Source organism: Glycine max, chromosome 1 (assembly GCF_000004515.6).
Source record: "Glycine max cultivar Williams 82 chromosome 1, Glycine_max_v4.0, whole genome shotgun sequence".
NCBI classification, from domain to species: Eukaryota; Viridiplantae; Streptophyta; class Magnoliopsida; order Fabales; family Fabaceae; genus Glycine; species Glycine max.
In genome coordinates, this window is record NC_016088.4 from 49,926,567 (window position 1) to 49,953,915 (window position 27,349).

At 31.5% G+C, this 27,349-nt stretch overlaps 2 protein-coding genes and 1 long non-coding RNA gene across 7 annotated transcripts; 2 read left to right on the forward strand and 1 right to left on the reverse strand.

Annotated features, from left to right (window-relative positions):
* The first annotated feature begins 1,348 nt into the window (after positions 1-1,348).
* Positions 1,349-2,124, forward strand: LOC102667446 (uncharacterized). Its single transcript, XM_006573427.3, has one exon. The coding sequence runs from the start codon at positions 1,445-1,447 to the stop codon at positions 1,853-1,855; it is 411 nt and encodes a 136-aa protein (XP_006573490.1). The 5' UTR covers positions 1,349-1,444; the 3' UTR covers positions 1,856-2,124.
* Positions 2,125-2,206: 82 nt separating this feature from the next.
* On the reverse strand, positions 2,207-8,490 carry LOC100815298 (carbon catabolite repressor protein 4 homolog 4). Its single transcript, XR_001382498.2, has 10 exons — positions 8,462-8,490; positions 8,306-8,333; positions 8,161-8,210; positions 7,984-8,053; positions 7,388-7,510; positions 6,674-6,816; positions 6,209-6,351; positions 5,913-6,060; positions 3,087-5,175; positions 2,207-2,616 (listed from the first exon to the last, which is right to left on the reverse strand). It is a non-coding gene; the product is annotated as a carbon catabolite repressor protein 4 homolog 4 (long non-coding RNA).
* Positions 8,491-18,819: 10,329 nt separating this feature from the next.
* LOC100818146 (pectin acetylesterase 8) lies at positions 18,820-26,702 on the forward strand. 5 transcript variants are annotated; one of them, XM_041015932.1, is made up of 18 exons: positions 18,821-19,180; positions 19,960-20,081; positions 20,196-20,278; positions 20,431-20,560; positions 20,645-20,724; positions 20,828-20,914; positions 20,998-21,122; positions 21,215-21,275; positions 21,450-21,503; positions 21,592-21,669; positions 22,037-22,142; positions 22,420-22,565; positions 22,989-23,114; positions 23,410-23,481; positions 24,441-24,509; positions 24,607-24,686; positions 25,409-25,541; positions 26,443-26,702. In XM_041015932.1, exons 2-16 carry the CDS (start codon positions 19,961-19,963, stop codon positions 24,616-24,618), a joined length of 1,350 nt encoding a protein of 449 aa, XP_040871866.1. In that variant the 5' UTR covers positions 18,821-19,180; position 19,960; the 3' UTR covers positions 24,619-24,686; positions 25,409-25,541; positions 26,443-26,702. The 5 variants fall into 5 exon arrangements, with proteins under 5 accessions (XP_040871867.1, XP_040871866.1, XP_040871863.1 ...); XM_041015929.1 differs by having other exon boundaries at positions 25,438-25,541; XM_041015933.1 differs by lacking the exon at positions 24,607-24,686 and having other exon boundaries at positions 18,820-19,180.
* Positions 26,703-27,349: the final 647 nt, after the last annotated feature.

A 27,349-nucleotide genomic window follows, 5' to 3' on the forward strand; every position in this document is an offset into this window, starting at 1 on the left:
ACAGAAAGGTATTTTATTTCATATCCTAGCCTCGAACTTTGTCGAATAACTAATAACTTGTGTCCCTTACTAGCTCGTTTTTTAAACTTCATGGACAATAGATGTGAACTAATCACAATACATGATTGAGATAGTGTATATAAAAAAAATGTTTAGCATATATCCGGTATAGTTCAATCAGTAAGTAATCAGTTGATTCGGTACTAATTGTATTGTATTTGGAAAACCAACGGAATTAGTTTTAGCAAAAAGGATTAATTCATCATAACATAGTGAATCAAGATTCAATTTTTTGCTGGAACTCACATTTAGCGTTTGGCAACATATTTGTATAAAACAAAAAAAAAAAGGATTATAATTAGAAATGTCAAATGAATATGCACAAGTCACATATATATCTGCCACAAATGGATCTTTAATTTTAAACTCGATGAAATAATAAAATATGTGATTCAAATGAAGAGAGAAGTTCTGAAATTAAAATCCAACCACTTGATCTTCAATCCTCTCTCTGAATTGAAACTCAGATTCCACAGGCAAGTTGAGAGTGAGGTATTAGGCTCCTTTACCATGAAATTACGTGATCCATTCCATCCCCAACTTGTATGTTACTGAAATTGAATGAATATGGCAATGCTATCCCGCTTGTCCTAATAGGTCCTACACTTCACGTGCCATGTACTTATTCGTGATTCTCAGGGACCCCATTTTTATTTTCGCGATATTTTGCATCCCTTGCTATTAACTATTTTATATTATTAAATTTTTACTATAATATTTTGATATTGTATAGTTTTTTTTAAGCTGATATTATATTTTTTATTTTTGAAAGTTGATATTGTATAGTTATTACTTATTTAAAGGCTTGCACACTATTGACCAACATATTTTAGGTCCATTAGTCTTTTTAAATATATATTTTCAACCTCTTTAAAAATATATAGCTATAAAATGAGCTTTTAAAATAAAATAATTTAGTCCAAACTTAAATTTTTTTTAAAAAAAATCTGAGCCTTAAGAAAGAAACATATATTAGATAAATAAATGAGGGTTGAAATCTTAGATTTGAAATACATTTTGTTAAGGTTTAGATAATATTTTAAAGTTTAGTTTAACTTAATTCATTTCTATCACTAACCTTAGGAGAGTCCCAATTTTTTCACACCTTTTTTTTATGCCCTCTTCAGGTCTCTTTCTATCACAATTTCTTATAGTTGTCGGTTAGCGTGGGTGTGTAACACATATCAAATGGTGTGAAAAAAGATAAATATTGGCCTCAAAATCACGGCCTGTATATCTTCAAGACTTCATGTTGGCTTTCTCTATATAAAGGTCCCCATATCATTGCAAATCTCAATTAGAATTTAGGAGTGAGAGAGAGAAAACACTCCTTGAGCTCCACACACACAAAAACACTGTTGTGAAAACCATCCTAGCCTTGCTAATGAACACTGATCACATGGCCTCCCAATTTGCTAGTGAGGTAAGATGCATGAAACTAATGCATTGTGCAGCCTCTTATGGAGAAAGAGGAAACCGTTGCTCACTGTCTCATCGCCAAAACTATGGCTACCATCGATTCCAACCCGAAGAATGGAACTTCAGAGAACATCATAATAATAACAAAACCATGGGATGTGAAAAGGGTCCAAAACGTGGCACAAATAGAGGTAGACAACAAGCACAAAAGCTTCACAGGTTTGGCTTCTCGTACCTTGCATCATCTTTTCTTTACTTAGTCATAAAGGTTAAGGCCTTCTACAATGGATTTCTTGGAGATGTTGCTGGCGAAGCGAAAATGGGCATTGAAGCACCTACTGAGGCATATTTCTCAGTGCCAGTTCTTCCAAATTAACAAAGCTCCTCCTTTGAAGTAGTGGCAACATGTTCTCATGCATGTGTCTAGTTCACTAGTATATTATCTGAATGTTTATATTATTATTAAAATTGAGTAGAACTTTGTAATTATGTTGCTGGCTAGAGTTGTACTTCTATGCGCAGGTTTCTTAAAGAAGTTCCCTGCTAGCTTATGAAGTTAAAATACATTTTTTGGGAACTGATAAACATGTAATGATGTAATAAATAAACTTTGAACATAATGTTACTAGTATTTCGTTCTACATATTGGTCACTTTTTTGCCAAAAGCTGGTGTTACTAATTTAATAGTATGTGCTAATTAAGATTAAAATTAACCAATTGCACTACTAAAACATAAAGTGGGTACTATTAATATTGTTTAAACATTACTTACAAGGGTATATGTTCCATTTTGCAAGTTCTGACCACGTAACGTCGAGATATTTAAACTAATACAATTTTTTTAGGAATTGTTTCAAACACAAAGACTATCTATTCGATCAGATCAGCAAACGTATTCCAGAACATTCAGACACACGCATTTATCACATAGTTCCAAACTAAACTTAAATGTGAGATTAGCTAGCCCACATATATTCCATTCCTTTGTCAAAATAGGTTCGCTTGGATCAGTTGGATGTGTAGAAAACTCCAGAACATCAAATCAACATGTGTACCAAAGCTCCCATTGGGATGAGCCATGAATTTGTCACCACTCACCTTGATGGATTTGTTTTGATTTTACAGCAGCGGAGTTTCTAAAGATAGTGAAGCATGGAACCTAATTAAAAAACTATATAAAAATAACAAAGAACATGTTTGAATCATGAATAACGGCAGATTTGGAACAGAGCAGAGCAAAAGATTAAATTGAAATGTTTGAATCATGAATGTGTTAAAGGGAAGCTTGAAAATTGGGTGCCCAGTTTACCACATACCTGGACTTCTGTCTGATTGATTAGAAATTAGGATAATCTTGCCTAATTTATCAGGGTAGAAATCACAAGTATTTTCACTATAAGTAATTCGAGTCAAATAGGATAATATTGTGCTACATAATTCTCCGTCCTAATAAACTTGCATAATATAAATGCTTCTTGTCTTGATAATAATAATGAATTTGAGAAATTTGTCAAAAGATTTTCATATGCATTAACACAATATTTAATAAAGATCCAGTGAAAAAATTAATTTGGTCAAACTGTATTGAGCATTTATTTTTTGTTACCTCTAGAATTTAGTTCAGGCTTGACTCCGCTTCATGGAAAAGTTAGTTGAAATGTCAAATATTTGATGTACCTCTCACGGCATCCCAATTATAGTTTCTGATGCTGACCCAGGGGATAAAGCCATGAAGGTATGTACCTGTGCATAAGAGTTTCCCAAGTCATGAGGGAAAAACTACATTTACTTTCCATCCAAAGACGAATATGCAAGGATCTATGAGCCCCACTTCCCCACTTTCCTTTGGATCTGGTTCAGATTTCAGAGACAAGTATATGTTATCTAATGGCTTATATGACCATGTGACAATCTAAAGTTTTAACAACCTCATTTTGGCATTATATCTAAGTTTTTCTTTCTTTTTTTAAGATATATGAACTTTGCCTAAAGAAACTTTTAATGATTTCATTTGGCATTATATCTAAGCATTAGATATGGGTTTTATGTGTGACCTTGTTCTTGAACTTCTTTTACAATAAAGCATGCGTTGATGCATCAAAAGTATAACACATCTACACACTTGACAGATTATGTAGCTACCTTAATTGACACGGAGCAACATGCCTGGTTAACTTAACCAACCAACCTTAAAAGCATGAAAACTGAGAACACAACACAAATCTAAAACTAACCCATCCCTGCCCAACTTGCATCTTGCAGTACTCATGGTCCCACACTTAAAAGATTTCGCTCCAATCATAACTGTGTGTGTCAATTTGTCGTGAGGGCCCTGCTGCAATCTAATGCATTGATGATAACAGTAAAATGTCCTGAGCATCACTCGAATAGACAGATGAGCGCCATCCAACAGTTAGGAGCAGAATTGGCAATGGAAAACCTGTAATTTCAAGATTCCCTAGACTAGCAAAACAAGTAATTTGATTTCATTGTTGCGCAAACAATCTAAAAAATAGATAGTTAGCTACAGAATTTAGCAACTCCATACTGGATTCTGTTGTTACCATTCTTACATAAAGTGATACTCAGAATTTGATAACAAGCAGCAAGTGGATAATGAGTGTTATGGAGGAAAACAGTGACCTATACAATCTGACAAGAGAATAGGCAAAGAACATTGACTTCGTAAATCAACTGGTAAGAGTTTAACTTCCAGTCATTGTCGTAGGGCCATCACATAAGACCACAATTATGATGATCATCAAATTTCTGTCTAGTATGGACAGTTTCAGAACTTGCACCACAATCATGAAAAAATAATAGCAACCAACAAAAAGATCATGGTTGTAATACTGAAGGGGCCAGTAAGTGATACTGGCCTGAAAGGACACATCTGATAGGCAAAATTGATCATTTAGTTTCAACATCAACAGAAAACTGGCATATAGATGCTTTTTTCCTCAGTTTTCCTTTGAAATAAATAATGGCATTTACTTGATCCCAGAAATTTTTATCTCAAAAAATAATGCATAACAATATATTGTCTAAAATGACATATATGTTCACCAAAATCAGAAAATTACATAAATTTTGAAACTGTCAAGTCTGAAAATACAACAACCTTCTTTCTTCGGAAAGACTCAGCTGCAAATTTTTGGGGGGCTAAATCAATCAAACTCAATGAAATTTTCGTCACAAAACAAAAACTTCTAATGTTTGCTTTTTGGTAACTGTTGGCCTTCTTGCCAAGTGCCTGTGTTGAATTTATGACAATTTATTGTACACTTGCTTCCAGAACCTTGCTTTAATCTTCACAAATGGGAGATGAGATGGAACATGAAAGCTGATTACTCAAAATAACACCTCGCATACCAGAACATTTATTCCTTGATGATTTCAAATTCAGCACCAATTGGTAGATGATCACTTGGATAACTGAAGTTTGGCAGTCCACCAACAATATCAGCTGCATCGGAGTCTAGAAGTTCAAGAAAACTAATGGGTTTAATGTTATCAGAAGGGGAAAATAATATATAGTCAAGTGTTCCAGTGAAGCCAGGTGTGTAGTTTGTAAATGGTGGCTCTCCTCTTGTAGAAGCATAGACACTACATAAGGGAATAGGACTAGGAGACTCCTCTAAACAGTCTGGAGTCAGGTTAGATGAAGGATTGCCTGATACAAGGTACTGATAAACCTGTAAAAAATGAGAGATTTGATAAATTAGTAAAACATTGCAGGAAATACAACTCGTATTTTGAAAGCACATCCAAAGCTATGAACAAGTGCTCAAGCGTGACCAAAAGCAACATGGACAAACATATTGATAGCAAAAATACAAATCACTCAAGGTATTGCACTGTTCATTCTAATGCTGATTAAAAAAATCTTAAAAGCTGTTATATGTTACATATTAAAATATATTTGGTTGTGTTAAATTGGTTTAGCTAATTGTAAGAGTTCTATATTTTATTTTTGAACAGAATAAACAGTTTTCAATCAATAGCTATCAACATTGAATTGTGTTCAAGATCTTGTCAAATTCACAGTTTTTGTACTTAAAGATTACTACCAAAGTTTGGTCATCAATTTATTAAAAAAAATTCTCTCTGTCTTTTCTTTCTGGGAAAGAAGGTAAAGTGCACAGCACTCAACTATAACATCTCTGGACACATTTTGCAATTTCCCTTTCCCAGCAACTATTTCTATGCCATTCTTCTCTTTTCCTTTGAGATTGAAGGTTAATCAATAACCATGAGTTGCTAGCAGATTAATGCATCACGCAGGATTTCTGTGCAACAACAATCTTAATCTAGCACCTAGCTTCAAATAACAAGACAAGAGTTGGGCAAGATAGGAATATAACAAACAGGAACATTATAAACTAGACAAAAATAAGAAATAGGGGAGTTAAGATTTTAGGAATGCTAGTACCATATCTCCTGGCGTAGAATTGAAGTCACCAGCCAAAATGACTTCAGGTATGCACTCATATCTATCTGATATCAGTGTTTTAAATTTTGCTATCCGGGATAGAAGATATTTAGCTTGTGCAAGCTTGACATCAGCCCAATCAGGATCCCTGGGGAAGAAATAAATACAATTAATAAATTCCAACACTAATGTTAAGCAAACCCATGTTCCCATAACTCAATCCACATTGAGTCAAAATTTCAATAAAGTCAACAATGGAAAAAATGAAGTAAAACACACACAAGTCACTTCATTGCCAATAAATATGTGTTGGCCACAATAACAATATGATGAGAGCGATCTTTGAGTTTGAATGCAGCCATAATTCCAACACAATCACGCTTTAGTCTGACACGAGGGTCATTGAGATCTCCACGATCTTCTGAATTCGATTTAGATTCTGGTTCAGGAATTCAGTTAATGAAGAAATAGCACACTCTAATCTGTACAGGCATCCATGTAACCGCAATTTCTACATGTTAAAACAATGAATGCAGAAAAAAAAAAACTAAAAAAAAATAACAAAAGAAAAGATATAGATAAAAGGAAAACAGGGGAACACTGCAGCAATAGAAATGAAGTAGCAGACATAGAATTGAGCTTCTGCCAGTTTATAACAATGTCAAAACAGTATATGCTCAAGAGTCAAGATTGACTGTCTGTAATATTAAGAAGAAAATCTATATTTCAAACAGAATTATTTACTTTTCCTTTGCATTTACCATTTTTGGGTGCCACATCCTTTTGTTTATCTGACTGGACTGTCTGGATATTGGCGTGTTCATCATCATTTGAAGAGTTCCCATCAGGAACTGACTTTACAAGATCATTGTATTCAATTTTTTCCTCTAAGACCAACTCTGCACTAAACAGCAACAAGTAAGGATAAATTTAAGTAGACAAAGGTACCAAGGATGGAAAGAGCATCAATGAATATGTAATCACATCTATTAAATTCTTTTGGAGACAAAAATAACTAACAGTTAACCACAGAAGATGAGACAGGAAAGAGAGAAGATATAAACAGAACCATACTTATGTAAATATTAATTAACCAATAACTAGCAGAGTACCATTGTTGCTGGTTTTAATTACCAGAAAATTAAATTGGGGATTTTGCATTATAAGCATATCATTAACTATATTAACATTTGCATCAGAATAATATTAACAGTGTCCAAGGGATCGCAGGTTTTAAGTTGGAATCTTTCTAATTTTCCATTATAAACCAAACAAAACACTGACTTTGGACCTTGGGTTAGCAAAGTTATTCTAGTTCTCCCCAACTCTATTAAAAAAAACTTGTATCCAGGTGCAAAATCCAAGCCACTCAATAGTCACAGGTCCTGTAACTCTAGGTAAAATCTACATTTTAAACCACACCCTTCCTTTCAAAGCTACAAGTTGAATGAGTTTTACACAGAAGTTGAACATACCAGTCATGCTTGTAAAATAGCCCACACCCATCACGCTTCTGTCCACTTCTCTTAATATAAATAGAAGAATATCCTAGGTCCTGCATATTCCCCTTTGTAAAAGCTTTCAAATTCATCAACTTCCTGAAATGATTTATGATAAGAAGAATAAAAAGAAGAACATCATTTGAAAGAAAGTAATAAAAAAGCTGAAATCTACTCCTACATTATAAATTAGAATACACAAATTGGAGACCGAGACTCACTCTTCTGACTCTATCAATCAAACATGCCCAATATTCTCTCCTTAGGATGCACTTAATCATAATATAATTTGCATATTCAAAATTACATATATATTATAATTATAAATTTTAATTATATAAAAATAAACGCGTATCTTGTACAATGCACAATCAAAATGCTAAAATACTAGTGCAAAATATTAGTACGAGACACAGCATGTTTGCTTTTCCTGTTTCATTAAATGGGCACGTGCTCCAAAGCACAATTTTGTGAGAAGCAACAAATTCTTGCTTCTCCTTGTTTGTTTAGTAGGCTTCTAACACAAAAACAAACACATTGACAATCGTTTGACAAGAAGAAACGAAAAAAACCTGTAGACAGAAAAAATCAGCTCCCAAGTTCTTGAGAACGGCCAAAATAGTGTTTGAACGAAGTTTCCATCTGCAGCAAGCAAAACTAGTAATGGTAAAAATCAAAACTAGTGAAATTACCGATACAACTTTTACGATCATTAAGTTGAAACATAAGATACAAAGCACATTACTTACTTGAGACTTGGGGAAGGAGAGTGTGGGAGCAGCGGGCTCTTCACATAAGCCTACATTAAAAATCAAAATCTTATTTTTCTTTTTTAAATAAACAGTAACAGTGTATGCGTCCGTACAATATTCGAAACGGTTACAGATAGCGTACCTGAGCCAAAATGTTATACGAAACAAGACTGAATCAGAAGCCTGAACAAAAGTTCAGAAGCGAAAGAGCATAATTGAATTGAATGTTGCAAAGTGAAAAAAAGAATCGTCAGGTTTAGTTCTGGAATGTATGTCTGCGCCTTCTACGGATACGAACTTGGGAAACGCTGGGGAGAAACTACTCATCTTCCTAACAACACTTCATTCAGCAAAAAGTGTCAGAAAGGGGCTGAAAAGTGAAAACAGTTCTTCAAATAAACGTTAATGGAGTAATACCTAGTGTGTGGGAACTACTCTTGCCATAGCCCCTCCTTCACCCATGACGGCAACTACTTCTCCCAAGACTTCATCTTCTTCTCCTCACGAGTCAGAACGTCCTCCCCCTCCTCCTTCGCTTCTGCGTTGCCATTGAAGGAAGTTAAGAATGCAAGCCATGGTGTTTTGTCTTGCAGAATAATATTTCTGGAATAATTCTTTCTATTTTCAACTATTATTCTGAAACATAATTCCAAAAGCTACGCAGAAGACAAAATAGAATTTCTACAATGTATAAAATGTTTTTTTTTTATATTTTTAACCATTATTTTTTATTGTTATGTAATAGACATGTAGAAAGTTATTTGTTAATATCATAAAACATATAATTTCAAAAAAAAAGTTATTTTTGTTGTTATAGAACACGTATTTTAAAAGTTATTTTTTTATTATTATAGATTAGAAAGTTATTTTTTTGAAAAAGTATAATATTTTTTATCGTGATGACATTAATTTTATTATCAGAAAATCTATCTCATCATCTTTAATCAAATCTCACCTCTTCAAATCCCTAAGAACAATGAGGTTGTGACGTCTTTTTCTAAAAAGTTTTAGTCGTTTTGATTCTAAGTGCCCAAACTTAAGAAAGGTCCAACCCTAGTGTTAGATTAGATGGACTGGCCCAAAGTTGGCGCAACCAAAGGTCCAAAACAAGGACTATTTTATTTTTCTTTACTTTGTTTGTTGGATTGAAAGATAGCTATTGTAATACTACCTTTTTTTTTCATATTTTAGAATTATAATTATGTTATGAACTTTATTTATTTATATATAAAAATAAATAAATAAATATTATTTCTCTATTTACACCGTATTGGCCTCTCACCCACCAAAAACACAAATATGAAAAAAAGGAAGACATATTTTTCATCTTATATGTTCGATACTTGTGTTTAAGGAATTCCTTTAGTACCATTTTTCTTCACACTCACTTTTTCCGGTAACAAAACTCAAATTTAAGAACTTTTTTTGAAATATTAAAATAAGGACATAATAAAAAATATAATAATTAATATTTTCTATTAATTATTTTAAAAAATAATATATTTTCATAATCAAAAGTTATGAAACTAATCTCTTAAGATGTAGAATTGAATATCAGGATGCTTAAAGAAGTCAATTATCTATCAAATAAAGTATTTTTTTAACAAGTAAAAAGATAAAGAAATATAAGAAATATGTAGAATTCCCATCCATAACAAATAATGACATAAATGGATTCTCAATTAAAATTTTCATTTGGGTTGTCTTTCGAAAAAATCTACCATCAAAACCACATCCCCTCCTTTTTTTTAAGGAATAATAGAAATATTGTTGATATTTGGAACAAGTTTATATTTGTAAAAAAAAATAATTGTAATAAAAAATAAAGTAATCATAGAATTTCATTAGCATATAGTCAAGAAAGAAATTCAAATTAAAATGTATAAAATTATTAAAAAGGGAAAAATTAACAAAAAGTAAGTTGACCTAACCCATTGAATTATACCTATATTTACTATTATGATATTCAATGCTTAAAGAAGGCAATTATCTATCAAATAAGTATTTTTTTAACAAATAAAAAGATAAAAAAATAAAGAAATATAAGAAATATGTAGAAATCCACAACAAAAAATGACAGAAATGGATTCTCAAATTTTCTTTTTTCTCCTCATTTTGGTCAATTGACTATAGAAACTTTTACTCGAGGAGGTGCTCTAGGCCCAATTAATATAGCCTATTCTGGTGTTTATCAATGGTGGTAATTGGACGTGAACTCACCTTGTTGGTACGCATGTGTTAACACTCTTCCTCGTTCTTCTTTCTTCTTCTTTCTAGTTTAATTGTTTTGGTACATGTTGGATCATTTGGTTAGTGTTTGATATAATGTCTCAATCAAGAGTTGCATCTTCTTCAAGTGTTAATAACAATGAATTAAGAGTCAAATATTAAAAAAAAATTGTTATTGCCTTAAAAGACTCATTTATAGTGCAAATTATTAATTTGTTATTGAGTATTTAATAAAGATGTTAGAATAATTTCGTCTGATCACATATTTTAATTAATATTAATTAACGACGTTAATAGAATGGAGAATAAAAGTAATGTAAAAAGAAAAATGGGTATGAGATTCAATTTGAGAAAAACACATGGGATGTAAGAGTAATAAAGATGTTAGGACAAAATCTACTCATGTATTTAATTGATGTTAGTTAACGACATTTACAGAATAGGATAAAAGTAATATAAAAAAGGAAAAACATTCAATGCAATTTGAGAAAAACACAAGGATATAAATATAATTTACTCTTAATTTTTTTGTTTATCTTTCTTATTATATTCCACGAGTCTCTTTGTTAGTGGTAAAATTTGTTGCATAATTTGTTATATATAGATAACATTTCTCAAATTTTAATAACCATGTTATTTTTGTAATAAAATAAAAATTAAATTATTTAGCATATATAAAGTTGATGTGGTGGTGAAAGGAAAAAAAACACGAGAAGAGATCACATGTTTTAATTTCTCGTTAATAAAAACTAATAATGTTAACCATTAATATTTAATAATAATAAGAAGAAGGTGAAGTCGCCTATTTATGAAGGACGTATATATTTTTGTATGCACTATCAAAACCAGAAGTTCCAATGATGAATTGATGATGATAAACGGAAACAACGAACCATGTTATTTTGATTAATTGGATGTGAGAAGCTGAGGCCTTATGACACTACATCCTCGGAAGCAATAGCTATTGCGGGCCAATGACGCCATGCACAGTCTTTTGTTCGTTGCGGCAAATGACTTCACTTGACTTATGGATAAGCTGATAAAGCTGAATCAATTCGTCAATTCTTATAGATAAGTTTCCACTTGCGTTTCAAACAAGTCTCCAAATTTCGTTCAAAAGAGTGGAAAATCATACTCTTTTCTAAAATGAGAACAAGCTCAGTGGACCTAAGCCTAATCGTTATGATGATGATCACGTTCAACCATTTTGATGCAAAATATTGCAATCCAAGAGTCAAATTTCTTGTATATATCACATGTTGGTTATATTATTTTTTAGGCTTTAGATCTAGAGTATATTGTATTTCTAATCAAATTGCATGAAATTGTCATCAACTAGCTACATTCCATGCAGTGCCCAATTACTAGTTGCATTATATTATCCATTACGATAAGATCTCATTATTGACGGCTGCTCAACTGTTCACATTTTAAGCTCTTTTATAAAATGTATTATTTGGAATAATTTTAAATCTTCTACTTAAGACATTAATTAAATATATTTATATTTAGTTCTTTCTTTATAATTAAAAAAAATAAGTATATTAATAAAATAATCTTACAAGATATATATAAAATTACTCTCGATTTGGCAATATCGAACCATTAATAATTAACCACGAATATTTCACCTGATATACATTAATTTTTTATCATTTGATATATATTAATTTGAGTCTTGAAAATGACATAATTACTTTATGCAGAGTTTGTGTTTGATAAGCAAAGAGATTCTATTAATTCTACATAATGGTAGCTACAGTTCAGTCCTGATACCAAACACCACCACCCAATAACAGAATAAGAATATGTATATTTTTTTTTTCTTTTTTAGCAAAGCTAAAAATTTAAAAAGGGAGTAAAGGGAATATTCCAATTCTTTTTGCAAAGTTAAGTTGCCTTGGCTATTACAATTGAGCAATGCAAGATAAAGGATCAATATACCAGTCTGTAATATTAAGCAACTAAATTCAATGTTTAGATGAATTTTCAAGAATTCAATTCATCACGAAACTGATATTTATATTTGGAAAAAAAAAGTGTTTGAACAGTTTCGATTCACGTTTGTTAGATTGGATGTCATTTCAATAAAATGATACAATTAGTGTGCAATTTGTAATTCTTCAAAGAACTAGTATTATTAAACTTACTGTTTCTTACACAAATTCTCAGAAGCACGTTTCCTTTCTTTAATGTTAACACACAATTGCTTATTACGGTTAAGATGATTCGATGCAAGCTAAGTATTAGGCAATAACTTGACCGGTGCAGTTGCTGGCTTCCTTACTAGCACCGTTAGTTAGTTAGTTAAACCAACTGAGTGACGAAATGCAGTTAGGTTCACCATCCACATTATTTTTCCAATGGCTTTTTGTGATTGGTTTTTTCTAGCCAACTTTCTATGAAATGCTTCAGATGCTATCCAAACAAAGTCCTTTTCAAGTATTGCTTTTCGCGTTCTCTGAACTTCTGGTTGTTCCATATTAATTAATTAGATTTCGCCATCACATGCCCCATGCGACGCACTTAAATTTTTCAGCTGCCACTATGTTCACGCATATGGGTTGCCTCATATAATTTGCCTATCCTTATCTGTTTTGTTTAGACAAATCATTATAATTAATTATTGTATGGAAGATTCTTAAAAGAGGATTCAATTCTGTATTAGGCTTATAATTAGTGTGTTGATTGTCAGAGGGAGTAAGGGATTAAGTTACTTATAACATATTTGATGAGAATGTTTATATAAGTTGTTTAATCTTAAGTAATGTTATTTAACTTTTTTTTTTCATTGAAGTATATGACATGAAGTTATATATATAAGCATGGCATTGTTTAAAACATTTATACCAAACATAACATATTTTTAAGTATTATAAGACTTATAAAATTAAGTTAACCACCCACTTTAGTAGCTTTAGTATTGGAGTGAAATTTTGTATAAAGAATTTAAATTTATGTGGAATAAGACTCATAAAATTAAAATAAATAATTCATTTATGAATTATAAATACTCTTATTAGAGGTATTTTTTATTTAAGCTGATTGGACTTTATTAGTGATATGATATCCTCTAAGTATTCAAGATAATTCTATATGTAAAATTTAAATTTTAGACCACCCATTAAGTTGAAATAACTCTAAATGATATCAAGACTCAATTATAATATATCATACAAATGAATTTATTTATGAGTGGGTTCTTAACTTATGTTTAGTGAACCATATGCTGTAAGACAGAATTTAAGAACTCTTAAAAAATTTCACTTCAATAATAAAACTCTTAAAAACTTGAAATGGGTCTCACATTCACCATACATCTTTCTATTTTTTTTATTGGATCTAATCAGCAAAATAATATTTTATTATTAAAAACCCAATTTTGTATAAGAACTCTGTTTATATAAGAACAAGTTGTACACTTGACAACCACTTGAGTATGTTTCAATGGTTGAAATTCATAAGAACAAAATCTTATTTATAAGAACTCCAAGATACTCGTTTGTTGACTTCACCGGCCAAAAGGAAACAAGGCAAGGTGGTGATGATTTCATCATAAGTCAAGTATAGTAGTGAACAAACTAGGAGCTCAATATTAACTGTTGGGGTACATATAACGAAGAACAGGACATATTTAAATTCATCAATTAAATAAAACATAACATATTATACTAATTCATTAATTTCAATAGTAACTAGTAAAGTATTTATTGAATTAGTATTTGTTTGCATGAATGTTGACAAAATTAATTTAAAATAAAATTAATTTAAAAATAATGTGATTTGTGTTTGAATATTTTAATTATATAATCAAGTTATGAATAAAATTTGATATAAATTTATTAAAATAATACAAAAGTTATTCAATTTAGATTAAAATCAATTTTAAAATCTTCGAGAACATAAAATCAAACATATAAAAATCTATATAAATTCAAAATGAATTCTCTGGTATCAAATCAAACACACAACTTAATTGGGAAGGTTATGATTTGGAGAAAGATAGTGGCGTTTTTGTTAGGGTTTGAAGGGAGGAAAGGTATAAGAAAGTGCTTTTGGGTTTGGCGCACAAAGGTAAGACAAGAAAAAGAGGTTGGCGCCTTTAGGTGGGCATTGGATGACAGCTTTTTTTATTAATGGGAATGGGAATATAACAACCTATATAGGTAAGGGTAAGGTTTAGTGAAACGGTGATGTGGCATTTAAGAAATCACCGTCAATCGCGTGCCAGTTGTATTGCAGCTGAACTTTAACAAATTGTAAACCCTAGTAGTCCAATCCAATCATGGCCTTCACATTCCTTATGTGTGTACATACTATGGTGTACCCGCCTCCACCTTACTCTCCATGAACTCTGTTTCATGCTGCCCTTGACAAAACCCTTTTTTTGGTATATAGCACAATTGTTGGAGCTTTGTAGGATTACTGGGTCAGTCTATTCTTCCATTTGAATTCAAGATTATATTATTAATTAGATTGGTTTAAAAATTATTGTAATAGTTATTTATTAGATAAGTTTAAACATTTTAATTCAAGATTATTAGATAAGTCTAACTTTTCATTATATTAAGATGATTGGTTTTAATTAGGGTCTTTAAAAAATTATTTGTTATTGTTTTTAGTCCATTTGATTTATCTTATGTGTAAATATATTTTTTATAAATGTTTTTCTCGTTTTCATGCTATTGGTAATGTTTTTATTTTAATAAATTAATAATGTAACTATATACAAGTATTTTACGAAATTTGATTGCTACATATTTATTAGATATGGAATTTAGTTTTGATGGTTGACCTTCTCTAGTTCTAACGTGCAAGTCTAGCTTTTCATTATATTATGGGTAAATGGTTAATTTAGTAATTTATACTCGCGGACAAATTTGTATATGTATTATAAAAATTACTTATTTAATTCACAAATATAAAATGCTATGACAATTTGATTCAACGGTTAAAATTATTTTGACTCCGTTAATGGTTCTAGTCTACTTAGCTCAAACTGGTTTACATGGCAAAGTAAGTGTATAACATGCACGGACTAAATTGTCATTAAAATTAAAAAGTATAAAACACCACAAAAAGTCTTTTCTTGAACATTTCCTTTTCTCAAAGCCAACCCCACCCACTAGACCATATCCCACTCCTCTCTCTTTGTTGTCGTGATGCACATCATTCCCACTCTGAATTGTCCTTTCTCCGGTGGCCACTTGCGAGAACACGGAGGTTAGCCACACGAATAGAACGTGATGCCATCCCTACCACCCTAGACCAGAACGCAAATGCGATGCACATTCTTCCCAGCACTGGTTGCACTTCCGTCTAGTGGTTGCTTGTGAGAACTCTACCAGAAGCAACACAACCTGAGCAACCGGTGGGAGCACAATGAGAATGCGATGCATAGTGAGAATATACGTCTTCGTGGACTAGTTTGTTAGTTACTAATATTTGTCAAAGATCAATTTGTCAATAAGTATATATTTTTTGGTGGAAAATCTTTAGAAGGAAAGTTTATCTGTACATAGTCATTATGTTTGTTGCTTCGAAAATTAATACATTAAAAAAATGACAATTTAATCTAAAATGATGTAAAAATTTACTGTGCACATATGTATTTATCACATGAATGAGTGCGAGTCACGTAAGTTATGTCCGCTAACAAAGACAGAATGATTTTAACGATTAAATCAAATTGTTATAATATTTAATATTTACGAATTGAATAGATAATTTTTATAATAAAGTGATAAAATTATAAACAAATAAATTATAGAAACTAAATTCATCATTTAGTCTTAAGACTATGGATGCTGAAATATCTAACCCAAAAAGTAATAATTTACTTTTTTGAGTCAATGAAACATCAATAGATGCTTACCTTTATTCCGCAAAGACAATATTAGAACATTATCAAGGTGATAGGTATTTCAGAGAGAGGTAGGCACACTTCCATCAAATCAACGTGTAAAAACTTGAATGATGTTTTCCAGTTTTCACAAACAGTAAATGTAATTAAGGAAGGCGTGGCATAGATCACGTAGAAAAGGAAATCAGGAGATAAATGTCAAGTAAATTACGCCTTGGGACCAATGTTCAATCGTGCATGTACATCTAATTAAGGCACGTTATATTTTTTGGGGGCTTTGGTTTTTCATTCATATTTATTAGAATAATTTTTTTCCATAGAAATCAAAAATATGTCAAGAGGCATATAATAACTCACACGCCTCTTATTTAATCAATCAAATTAAATCCCTCTACCATAAATTATTCTACATAAGACATAACTTAACATTATATATAATTATATATTTGTAAGTGATAATTCAAACTTTAGTTTATCAGAGATTGATTCCTTCTATTAGACTTGTTCTTCATTAATTAATGTGGCACAATAAATTCCTTTATTTTTTTTATAAGTATGACCTCGTTTATTTAAAATTAAAAAAGTGCTTATAATTTTTTTAAAAAATATTTTTTAAGAAATAAATATGATTTATTTAAAAAAATAGACAGTATTTTTAAGTAAAAATAGTTTAAATAAATATGCCAAAAAAAAATGACTTGTTTTATTTAAAATTATTTTTTAACAAATGAACCCAAAATATGTTATGCCACAATCCATAACCAAGAGGAGTGTATGCTCGAGACTTTTTTGTGAAATTAAAAAACCTAAAGTTCAAAAAATAAAATATTTTGTTAGTGTAAATTGAGGTTTAGTTAAGTTTTTTAAAAAATATTTTTTTATTTAATCTTTTATTTTCAATTTATCAAATGATTTTTTTTGTTAAATGCTTCTGTTTATTTTATCCATTTGATACATCTAATCTAAATATTACGATTTTTTATTTAATTTTTTAAAAAAATATTACAAATCAAATGAGAAACTTATGATATTTATGAAAGTAAAAGGAAAGTTTGTCATATTTAGAATTGAGAAGAAATTCTCATTTTAAGAGACCAAATAAAAATGAAAATTATATTACAGAAAGATCATTCCATAAAGAAAAAACATTTTAGAAAACAACTTTTTTTTATAAAATTTTCAAAATTTTCATTGCTCATCAAGTAAATAACTTTGTTTATGAAAATTACAGAAAGATCATTTCAAAATTTTCATTGCTCATCGAGTAAACACTTTGATGAAGAATGCATTCAGACGCAAACTGCAAAGAGTTCACCTTTTTTCACATTTTCTTTATTATGGAAAAAAGAAACTAGTGGAAGGAGAGGCGAGCTCAGGATGACAAGAATAAGAGCGTTCACAGGAGAGCATGGCTCCAAAGTGGGAGGTTTCATGTTCTAACTTTTATTTAGTCGGCGCCAAGGTTCAGGTTTTCACATTTGAACCACTCATTGATTGATGTGATTCGGTGCAGGCGACATTCGGGTCGGACCCCAGAGACAGCATCAATCTTGTTATTGCCAAAACTCATTTTATAATATTTTTTCTTATTTTTCACAACAACACCTTCTTATTTATTCCTAGATCAAATTAAATGTATTCACGGTACAATTGTCTCTTTCCAACTTGTTATTGTTATATATAATAAGTGATAAATTTATTCCCTTTTACAATAATTATTTTTAATATAATTTCTCCATTTTATATTATACAATGTTTAACATTTTGCCATAAAATACAATTAACTTGTTGAATTTTAAAAAAACTATTAAATAATTTCTTAATATATTATTATTTATCTCTCTTATTAAGTACTTATTCACTCTTATTATATATTATTCACATCAAATGTTAATTAAAGATAACTCTAAAAAAAATATTTAATATAACATTGATTTTGTAAAATAACATCACACTAAAACAATTTTTTTTCTCTAAAATGTGAAGGAAGGGAGTATCATTATACTAGTATATATTTTTGTTGGTTTTTATAATAAGAATTTTAAAACTTAAACTATAAATGATTTTTATATTGGTTATTCATATTTATTAAAAAAAATTTCACAAGTCGCACTTATTTTTTACAGGTATTAATATGTTTTAACGTAGTTGCATAGGCTAAGAACATGAAATCACTTTTTGTAATCTAAAACAATCTTATATAGTATCATTTCAACTACAGATTTGGTGTTACAGGTATTAATATATATTTAATACAAGCGTTAATTTTCATTACATATTTAAAAATTTAAATATATATTAGAAATTACTCATTTGATAATTTAATTATGATTCGGTTTTATATGGAAATTTCATGAGCATGGGGAGCGTTCTCATTTTTTTCATAAATTAAAATTTTATCTTCAACTGACTGAGATCCTAATTTTAGGGACATTCTGCAACTAAGTTTCCTCTGTCGGACTGTCACTTACATTTGTGCTTTATTGGCAATTATTTCATTTTATTTATTTATTTTTAAACAAACGTAGTACTATCAAATAAAGAACAACACTATAAATATTACCACACATTTTTTTGGTGTGGTTTTTGAGCCAATGAGTGTCGGCTCTTGGTTTTCTCAGACCAAACTGAAAAAAACGTTTGTACTTAATCTCCCTCAGTTTCACAAAACTGACACCATAATTCGTTTACTTTAGTAACTGAAAAATTAAGAGCCAATTCAGTATTCTCCCTCCACAGATACAACCATTTTTTTTCCTCCAAACACTGTCTCAGAAACAGACTTGTTAACCATTGGTAGTTACATTCTGTTTCTACACCCTTTTTTATAAGCCATCATCACCCTTCCACTGGCTTTCATCAACAAATTTTCTTCAATCAAAGTACCACCACTACTTGGTTTCCCCAACCCAGTCTCCATCTCAGGTACACCTTATGATTCATAATCATCCATTCTGCACAAAATGTTTTTTTTTTATCTTCTTTTTACCAGCTTAGATCGTCTGAATGTTTGTGGGGTTGGAATGAAGATTCTGTTTTGCCTTTGGCCTTAGAATTTAGGAAGAGTTATTAGATTGTAATGGAATCAGTGATATTTTTGGTGATTCATTTTGTGCCACTTGTGGGAGATATGTAAAGTGCAGGTTAACATTTTTGGTTTTCCTTGTGTTGTATTCTGATTCTGATGAAGGTTTTAATGAACTGTCTGTGTCCGGGATTTTGGCCGCAACATCAAAGTTTTTGAGTCACTGCAATTGTGGCCACATTTGTTCATAATTTCTTGCAATATCAAGGATCATGACCACAGCTGCAATTTAAAACCACCTCCATGGAAATGCAAGTTTATGGATTTTTTAGTGTGGAAACCAATGGGAATGGGGGCATTGGGATTTTTCACTGCGGAAACCAATGTTCACATATAATTCATAAATTCAAGTTATTTCTTATATATGAAATCAAACTGTTTTTGGTTCTATGATTTTCGGAATAACAACATGAATAGATATAGATCTTATATTGGTGAGTGTTAGGTTGAAGTGAAACAAGAGTTGGAAAGTTGATATGAATAGTTCATTCATTCACCGGTGGAAGGGTTTCCTTTATCATGTATGTTTGTTGACTTATCGATGGAAAGATCTGAATCTGTTTTCCTCGTTCTTCTCTATGCGTATGTTTATCGTTCTCTCTTTGTTGGATTTGTGCAGAATGGAGAATGTGAGAATAAGGCAGTGGTTGAACCTTCTGGTGTGTGCACTGCTGTTGCTGATATCAGAAGCTTCTTATGTGCCAATCACTATTGTTCAGAACGCGGTAGCTAAAGGAGCTGGTTAGGAATTTTTGCTGTGTCCTTTCATATATTAATCATCTTCTTAATCTCATGCTTATTATTTTCAATGATGTTTATACTATTTGGGAAATTGAAATTCAAAATATTTTGCAGTTTGTTTGGATGGGAGTCCACCAGCTTACCATTTTGATAAGGGATTTGGATCAGGGATTAACAATTGGTTGGTTGCATTTGAGGTGTGTCCCTGTCTACAAATTTCCATCAATAATTAGTCTTAAAAAATCAAATTTGGTTCATTGTTCTGCCTCATCTTTTTTGAAAAATCATATAAGGTTTATTTTCAATGGTTTTTAACTTTTCATTTCTTAATCTATTTCGTTTCTACTAGGGAGGAGGATGGTGCAACAATGTCACTACTTGCCTTGCTCGCAAGACCAATCGTCTAGGTTCATCTAAGCAAATGGCGAAGCAAATTGCCTTTTCAGGAATTTTGAACAACAGGGCAATGTTTAATCCAGGTCTTTCCCACCACTCAACAATCTTGTTTTTCCTAATGAATCCAACATTTTGTTTAATTCTCTAATAAGTGTTGTGAATTCCAGATTTCTACAACTGGAACAGAATCAAGGTTAGGTATTGTGATGGTTCGTCATTTACTGGTGATGTGGAAGCAGTGAATCCGGTAAGTTTAGCAAAGCTAAAAGGAATTTCAAAATCTAAATTTAAGGAAACATTTATTCGTTAGTCCTTCTGATTAAATTTTAATATTGTGGTGTGTTAATCAGGTAACTAAGTTGCACTTCAGAGGAGCAAGGATTTTCAATGCTGTCATGGAAGATTTACTAGCAAAAGGAATGAAAAATGCTCGAAATGTAAGAGACGTTGATGATTTGCCAATCTTTTTCTTTCTCTTTATTGATTTTTTTCATTCACTCACCAGAACTTGTAACTACAGGCTATTATCTCAGGATGCTCAGCCGGAGGATTAACATCAGTACTGCATTGTGATCGATTTCGAGCTCTATTACCTAGAGGAGCTAGAGTGAAATGCCTCTCAGATGCTGGTTACTTTATCAATGCGTAAGTTCCTTTAATATGATTTTTACTTAGCCTTTTCACAACATTTTGAGTTCCTTAGATCATTTTATGACTCAATATGTTACTGTTAACAGAAAGGATGTTTTGGGAGAACAACACATTGAGCAGTATTTCAGTCAAGTTGTTGTCACACATGTACCTTTCCTTTCTATCTGATCAATTTCCACTTTAGCTTATGTTGTGTTCTAAACAAAAAAACAACCGCTTATGTTTTCACTCTTTTCATGTGGAAGATACTTTGTGAAACTTTCATTGAAGGAAGATCTAAAACATTCAAGCCTGATTTTTCTTTTCTTTTCCTTTTATTAGGGCTCTGCCAGGAGTTTGCCTCAATCATGCACTTCAAGACTTAGCGCAAAACTCGTAAGTTTGTGAATTATTTTTATCTTTCTTCCTCTGCAATTCCTTATTTGGTGGTACTAATACTTCTGATTTCTGAACAATATTGTAGTGCTTTTTCCCACAATATTTGGTGTCACGCATTACTACACCAATCTTCTTTGTAAACGCGGCATACGACTCATGGCAGGTCAGCTAATTTTGTTGCTCCAGATACATCAGTTTATATGCATAGTGATGTTCCATGGTTATTGTATTGGTCACACTAGACCTATGATACTGACCCGGAATAAAAAGTGTAAAAACTTATTGTTTCTTGTGCAAAATCAACTGGGATGCTATCAGAAATTGACTCAAACTTATTCTACATACTCTTCTGTTCTTGAGATTTCCTGATTCAATATGAACTTTATTTTCCCCCAAAAAATAACTCCATATGGTTCTCGATAACTTAACTCCATAATGAACTTAGCATTTAATGTTTTGCTACTAGCCGTTAATAACTTGAGATATTTTTCTAGTCCTTTCCCTGATCCTCAGGATGTTGTTTGACTCAGATTAAGAACATTTTGGCACCGGGTGTTGCTGATCCTGAAGGCCATTGGCATAGCTGCAAGCTTGATATAAACAACTGCTCACCTGATCAACTCGATCTAATGCAAGGTGAATATTCTGATATTCATTATTTGTGTCTCATAGAATAATGCCGAAATCCAAACTCAGAATTTTACTAAGTTTGTAATCACCACCCTTATAATGCTGTCTATAGTTTGTCATACCTCTGTCAATAATTTTTATAGCCCTTAAAAATATTGGCATTAGAAAAACAGCTTACTGTGGTCACAGTATCATGTTATCATATCTTTAAGTTTGGTAAAAGCTTATAGGGGCCTATACAGCAGTTCTATGACCTCACTTTTATGCATGGATTGATTTACAGGGTTCAGGACAGAATTTTTAAGGGCTATAACTGTGCTTGGCAACTCTTCATCCAAAGGAATGTTCATAGACTCTTGCTATGCCCACTGCCAAACTGAAATGCAGGAGACATGGTTGAGAAGTGACTCTCCAGAGCTGAAAAAGACAGTAAGAAGCTTCACTAATATATCATACTTATAAATATCTTTTTCTTCTCTATAAATAAAACCACTTTTTGCTTTTAGTTCCTTTAATTTTTACTTCTTTATGATCCTTGTGATGTCCAAACCTTCTGTTTTTTGTCTTTCCTATCAATCTTCCTTACAAAAATGGCTTGCTGATTCCATTAGGCAATGTCACGTGACAATGGTATGTTACCAAAAATACTTCCATCATGTGTCAATGCCTGATGAAGCCACTAAAATATTTTTGTAATGGTGATTAATGAGAAGAAAAAAAACCCAGAAGGTTTGGACATTATCATAAAAAAAAAAACACTAAAAGCAAAAACTAGTATATATGTATAGACTGAAATATTTAAACCAATCACATATGAATATATAGCTGACTTGTCTGCATAACAATTTTCAGACAATTGCAAAGGCTGTAGCAGATTGGTTTTATGAAAGAAGACCTTTCCATCAGATAGATTGCCCTTACCCTTGCAACCCCACTTGTCACAACCGCGTTTTCGATCCACAAGAAGACCACCCAGGAGTATAGATATTCATTTCATCAAAATTTAGCACACATTTAATATTTCCATCATTCTTATAAAACCACAATTTATTGGTTAACATGTGATAGAATAAGAAAAAAATAATCATTTCTATTTTTATTAGACCATCAAAATTATAAGGAAATGCCGCCACTGCACTGAACTTGTGTGCTGGGACCATCACCACCATTGTTTAATGTCACTTATTCTTAATAAAAATTAGTAGTAGTATATTCTTTCTATGCTGTTATTACTTGATGATGTGTAAGAGTTTTACATTTGTGTGAATGTTAGAAAAATGTGACCGCGAAAGGAACATCAGATGCATCAGCCACAAAGTCCAATTTCCCCAAACTAACAAACAAGGTGAGCTATGCTAAGTTGCAATATTCGCAGTTATACATTGAAACTTGCAAATGTATATATTTTTAACTTCAATCCGAACATAACCTAACTCACACGCCAAGATATGCTTTTAACTTCAAGTGAAATTTCATGCTTTTATTATCTATTGCAGATATATAGCAACCTTAATAAGAAAGCAACTAATTTTATTCCAAGGTCACAATTGGGAACTAGACACGGGAAAAAAACAAAATAGGCAATGCCGATTAGTACATTAATACAACATCATTAGGGTCCACACGCTTCGGTGAGTTGAGAAAAATAGATGTTTATAAACGATCCATGGTCTCAACTCAATGTGAGATTTTGTGGTTACTGAAGCACAAAACAAAGAAGCATTATGTTACTAAAATATCTTATTGATTAATATTTAATTTAATAATGTATATTTCTCAAGTCAATTCGTCGTAAACATTAAACACGCGCTTCGAGCTATTGGCGATTGCAATTGTCTTTTCTCGATTCTCATATCTCGATATTCGAGTCTTGATAACTTATTAGTAATTCTCCGATCGCCGCCGCGAACTGGACTCACCTTCGCCGGAGTCGTGTCGTTTTGGACGGCTTTGTCGTTTGCGTTCTTCACTCATGTCGTTTGTATCTTCGTTTCACTAGGGACCAAAGTACGAACACATGTATATCTGAATTTTGATGATTTGCATTGAAACCACGCATGTTCTTATTTAATTCCCCGGGTTCCATGTTCTACACACACACGTACAGATGTATTATTTATTTGTCAATTTCGATTCATTAACGAGAACAATTTTTTCCAGTACCACGCCTAACAATATCTAAGAGAAAGGATTTTTTTTTTAATTTTTTAATTTTTCACTATATTGTGTTCTATAATAACATCATGAATTGTGATATTGAACTTTAGACTTAGCGTTTCGTTTTGTTTTTAATTCACTTATCAGGTACGATGGATTGAACTTGTGTGCATTAATCGTGGAATCAGTGGGCTTCTACTAACGTTGGTTCTTCTGGTAAGCATAACTATAATTTAAAGTTGTCATTTTTTTTAATTATTAGTTCATAAATTCTGCAGATGGGAAACATTTATATGGTCCTTGCATTTTATAGGTCATCCTATAAAAGCTGACTTGCTTTGCTGATTAAATATGACACAGCTGGACCATCTCTCCTACTGTTTTAATTTCCATGTAAGAAGGATTAATTGTGAATTTATGATTTATGAGATGTGAGTTGTGACTGATGTGAATTTTTTTTTATTGTTTGTCTGACATGTTCTTGGTGTAGTTTTCCAAGCTGATAGTGATAGTATAGTATCCTCTTACTTCTCATTTCTGTTCAGTAGCTAATATCACAATTCATTTCATGGGACCACAATCCTTGTTAGTAGTTAGTTTAGTACCACAGGGTCTGTGACTCTATTCACAGTAAAGCTGCTATGCAGAAGCTGTTTGTTTGGGTCTTGTAGTTATTGTATGAGCCGCCAGTTTGTTGTTAACATTTTAACAATGGTTTTACCTGAAATGAATTTGCTGGAACAATGTGTTTAATATGTTTTGTGAGATTATGAACGTGTTGGGTTTTGTTTGAAAACTTCCTTCTGGTATTATCAGTGGTTGAAGTTTAGTATTTTTTTTTTTAATTTTCAATTGTTGTCCGGCAAACTTCAGGTTGGCTTTGTTGAGGAACTGCTATTGGATTTTCGGATGTTTGTGTTGTTGTCCAATAAGAATTTATAGCAGAGTTTGTATTGTTCTCCTATAAGAATGGAGTTTTTTCAATCTGTAAATAAAGGTTTGCATTAAAGGATTATGCAAATTACTAAAGTGAAACTCCAATTCTAATATAGAATAGTATAAACAGCACTTAAAGAACTGAATCTAAGTTTTGTCCTTTTCTTTTTATTGTTTAGAAATAATGGATTAATCACTGGCTGTGCAGAACAAGATGGAATAAAAGCTAATCCCATTGAATTGAATCACCTTTTGACTTCATACAGACTGCCACAAACTCCGGACATAGCTTCATAATTGGATTCAGTCAGTGTAAGCTTGAACTTTGCTGTTTTCTTTTTTTTGGGGGGAGGGGATGTTCTGGTATTTCTATTTGGCTTCTCTTTGTATGCCATCTATTATGAGAAACACTTAATTTTGTGAAACATTGAAGTTTTTCCTCTTTTAATTGCTGAACTTTGAAAATTATACTCTTAAGTTGCTGGATTCTCCCACATTTCAAGATAAGTAAATAGGACTCTAGGAGAGTTGCGTGAGGGTTCTGTTACTAATGGAGCATATAGGATGATAGTGATCTTGACGAATGTTTCTGGTTGTGCATGGTTGAGCAGTAATAAACTTTACTCTATATGCAAATATGAACTGTATTAGTGGTTTAAGATGTTAGCAAGAAAGAATTGAAAAGGGTTTACTCTTATTGCTTAAGTATATCTGGCAATCCATGAATTCAAAGTTTCCTATTAGAAATTTAGAACTTTTCAACTAATTTAGGATACATCTGACAAGTGTGTTTTGTGTGCGCTGGAGCGAGGTTATGCATTATGGTATACACTTGATACCAGTTGGTATCAACATTTATATTGGAGTTACATTGAATATGAATTTTGACTTGCTTCGTCAGTGAACACTAGATCCTATCCTTTCCTTCTGGAGTCACTCCATGGAATTTATGAAGATACAAATAAATGAGCTGTATTGAACTGTTCATTAATCATAATTTCTTTCTTTCTTCAATGGGCTCCTTGATTGATCATTTTTGCGGCGAACTTAGCATCACGAACATAATTCACAATTTCTCATTCAGCATGTTAAATTCTTGCTTCTAATATAATTTTGAACAGCACATTAGTACAAAGAGAATGTTACTGCTGCTCATGCAATTCACTCGTTTTATTCTCTCTGCAATTTGCATACTAATCTTGTAATTCAACAGGTGTGAAGTTCCATTCATCTTGTTATTGAAGCTGCTGATCAGTTAACTTGGCAATTACCAAGTAAGGCGGAAAATTTTTTAGAATGCCACACATGGAAGATCTTTCCATGGCATGTACTAACATATATAGCACCTAGCGGATACTTTTTTTTGTCATCAACTAAGGGCTATATTCATTTGCTCTTTCTGTAATAAACTAATATTTGATCGTTATAGTTTTGAAGGTTCAACATGGAAAAAATAAAAATAAAATAAAATAAGATCATGGCCATTTTCATGTCTCTTTGAGTTGCTTAAGTGATGTTGTCATTGTAAGATGTTCGTTCTATAAGGCTTTAAGATGAGAACTCCACTAACCATTAATGGGTTATACATTCTACACAGTGTGCATCCAGATTCACTAGTATCATATTTATAGGCGCAAACACATATTTAATCTTTAAATATGATGTATAAATTTAATTTAAAATTGATATAAAATAAAAATCTTCAATAACAACACATTACACAAACACTCCATGTTCTCTCACTGTCTCATACACCGTTCGTTTCTCTCAAACACAAATATGCCTAAAAACAAACTGCCACAATTAACATTCTTATGGTCAAAATTCACTACAATTTACAAATTGAATTAAATTGAAACCAAATATAAAAAAAACGATCAAAATAAACAAAAATATTAGAAGGCCAACCCAAAAATTAGAAGATAAAAATATTAATTTAGCATTAATTTACTATGTAATTAGTCATATTAAATATATTAGTTTGAACATATTAAGATTTAATATTATTTTTTCTTAGTAAATTCGTCATTTTTCTATGAATATGTCATTACTTTAAGTGGAATTGGATTCAGATTTTGAAATAAAGTTTTTAGATTTAAACTTTGTAGATGAAAAAATAT

Excerpts from the sequence above, each read along its gene's own strand:
- LOC102667446 (XM_006573427.3), top strand. The coding sequence starts at position 1,445 with ATGAACACTGATCACATGGCCTCCCAATTTGCTAGTGAGGTAAGATGC.
- LOC100818146 (XM_041015924.1), top strand. The coding sequence starts at position 19,961 with ATGGAGAATGTGAGAATAAGGCAGTGGTTGAACCTTCTGGTGTGTGCA. Across the intron at positions 20,082-20,195 it reads CGCGGTAGCTAAAGGAGCTG|TTTGTTTGGATGGGAGTCCA; the intron begins GTTAGGAATTTT and ends AATATTTTGCAG. Across the intron at positions 21,504-21,591 it reads CAAGACTTAGCGCAAAACTC|TGCTTTTTCCCACAATATTT; the intron begins GTAAGTTTGTGA and ends ACAATATTGTAG.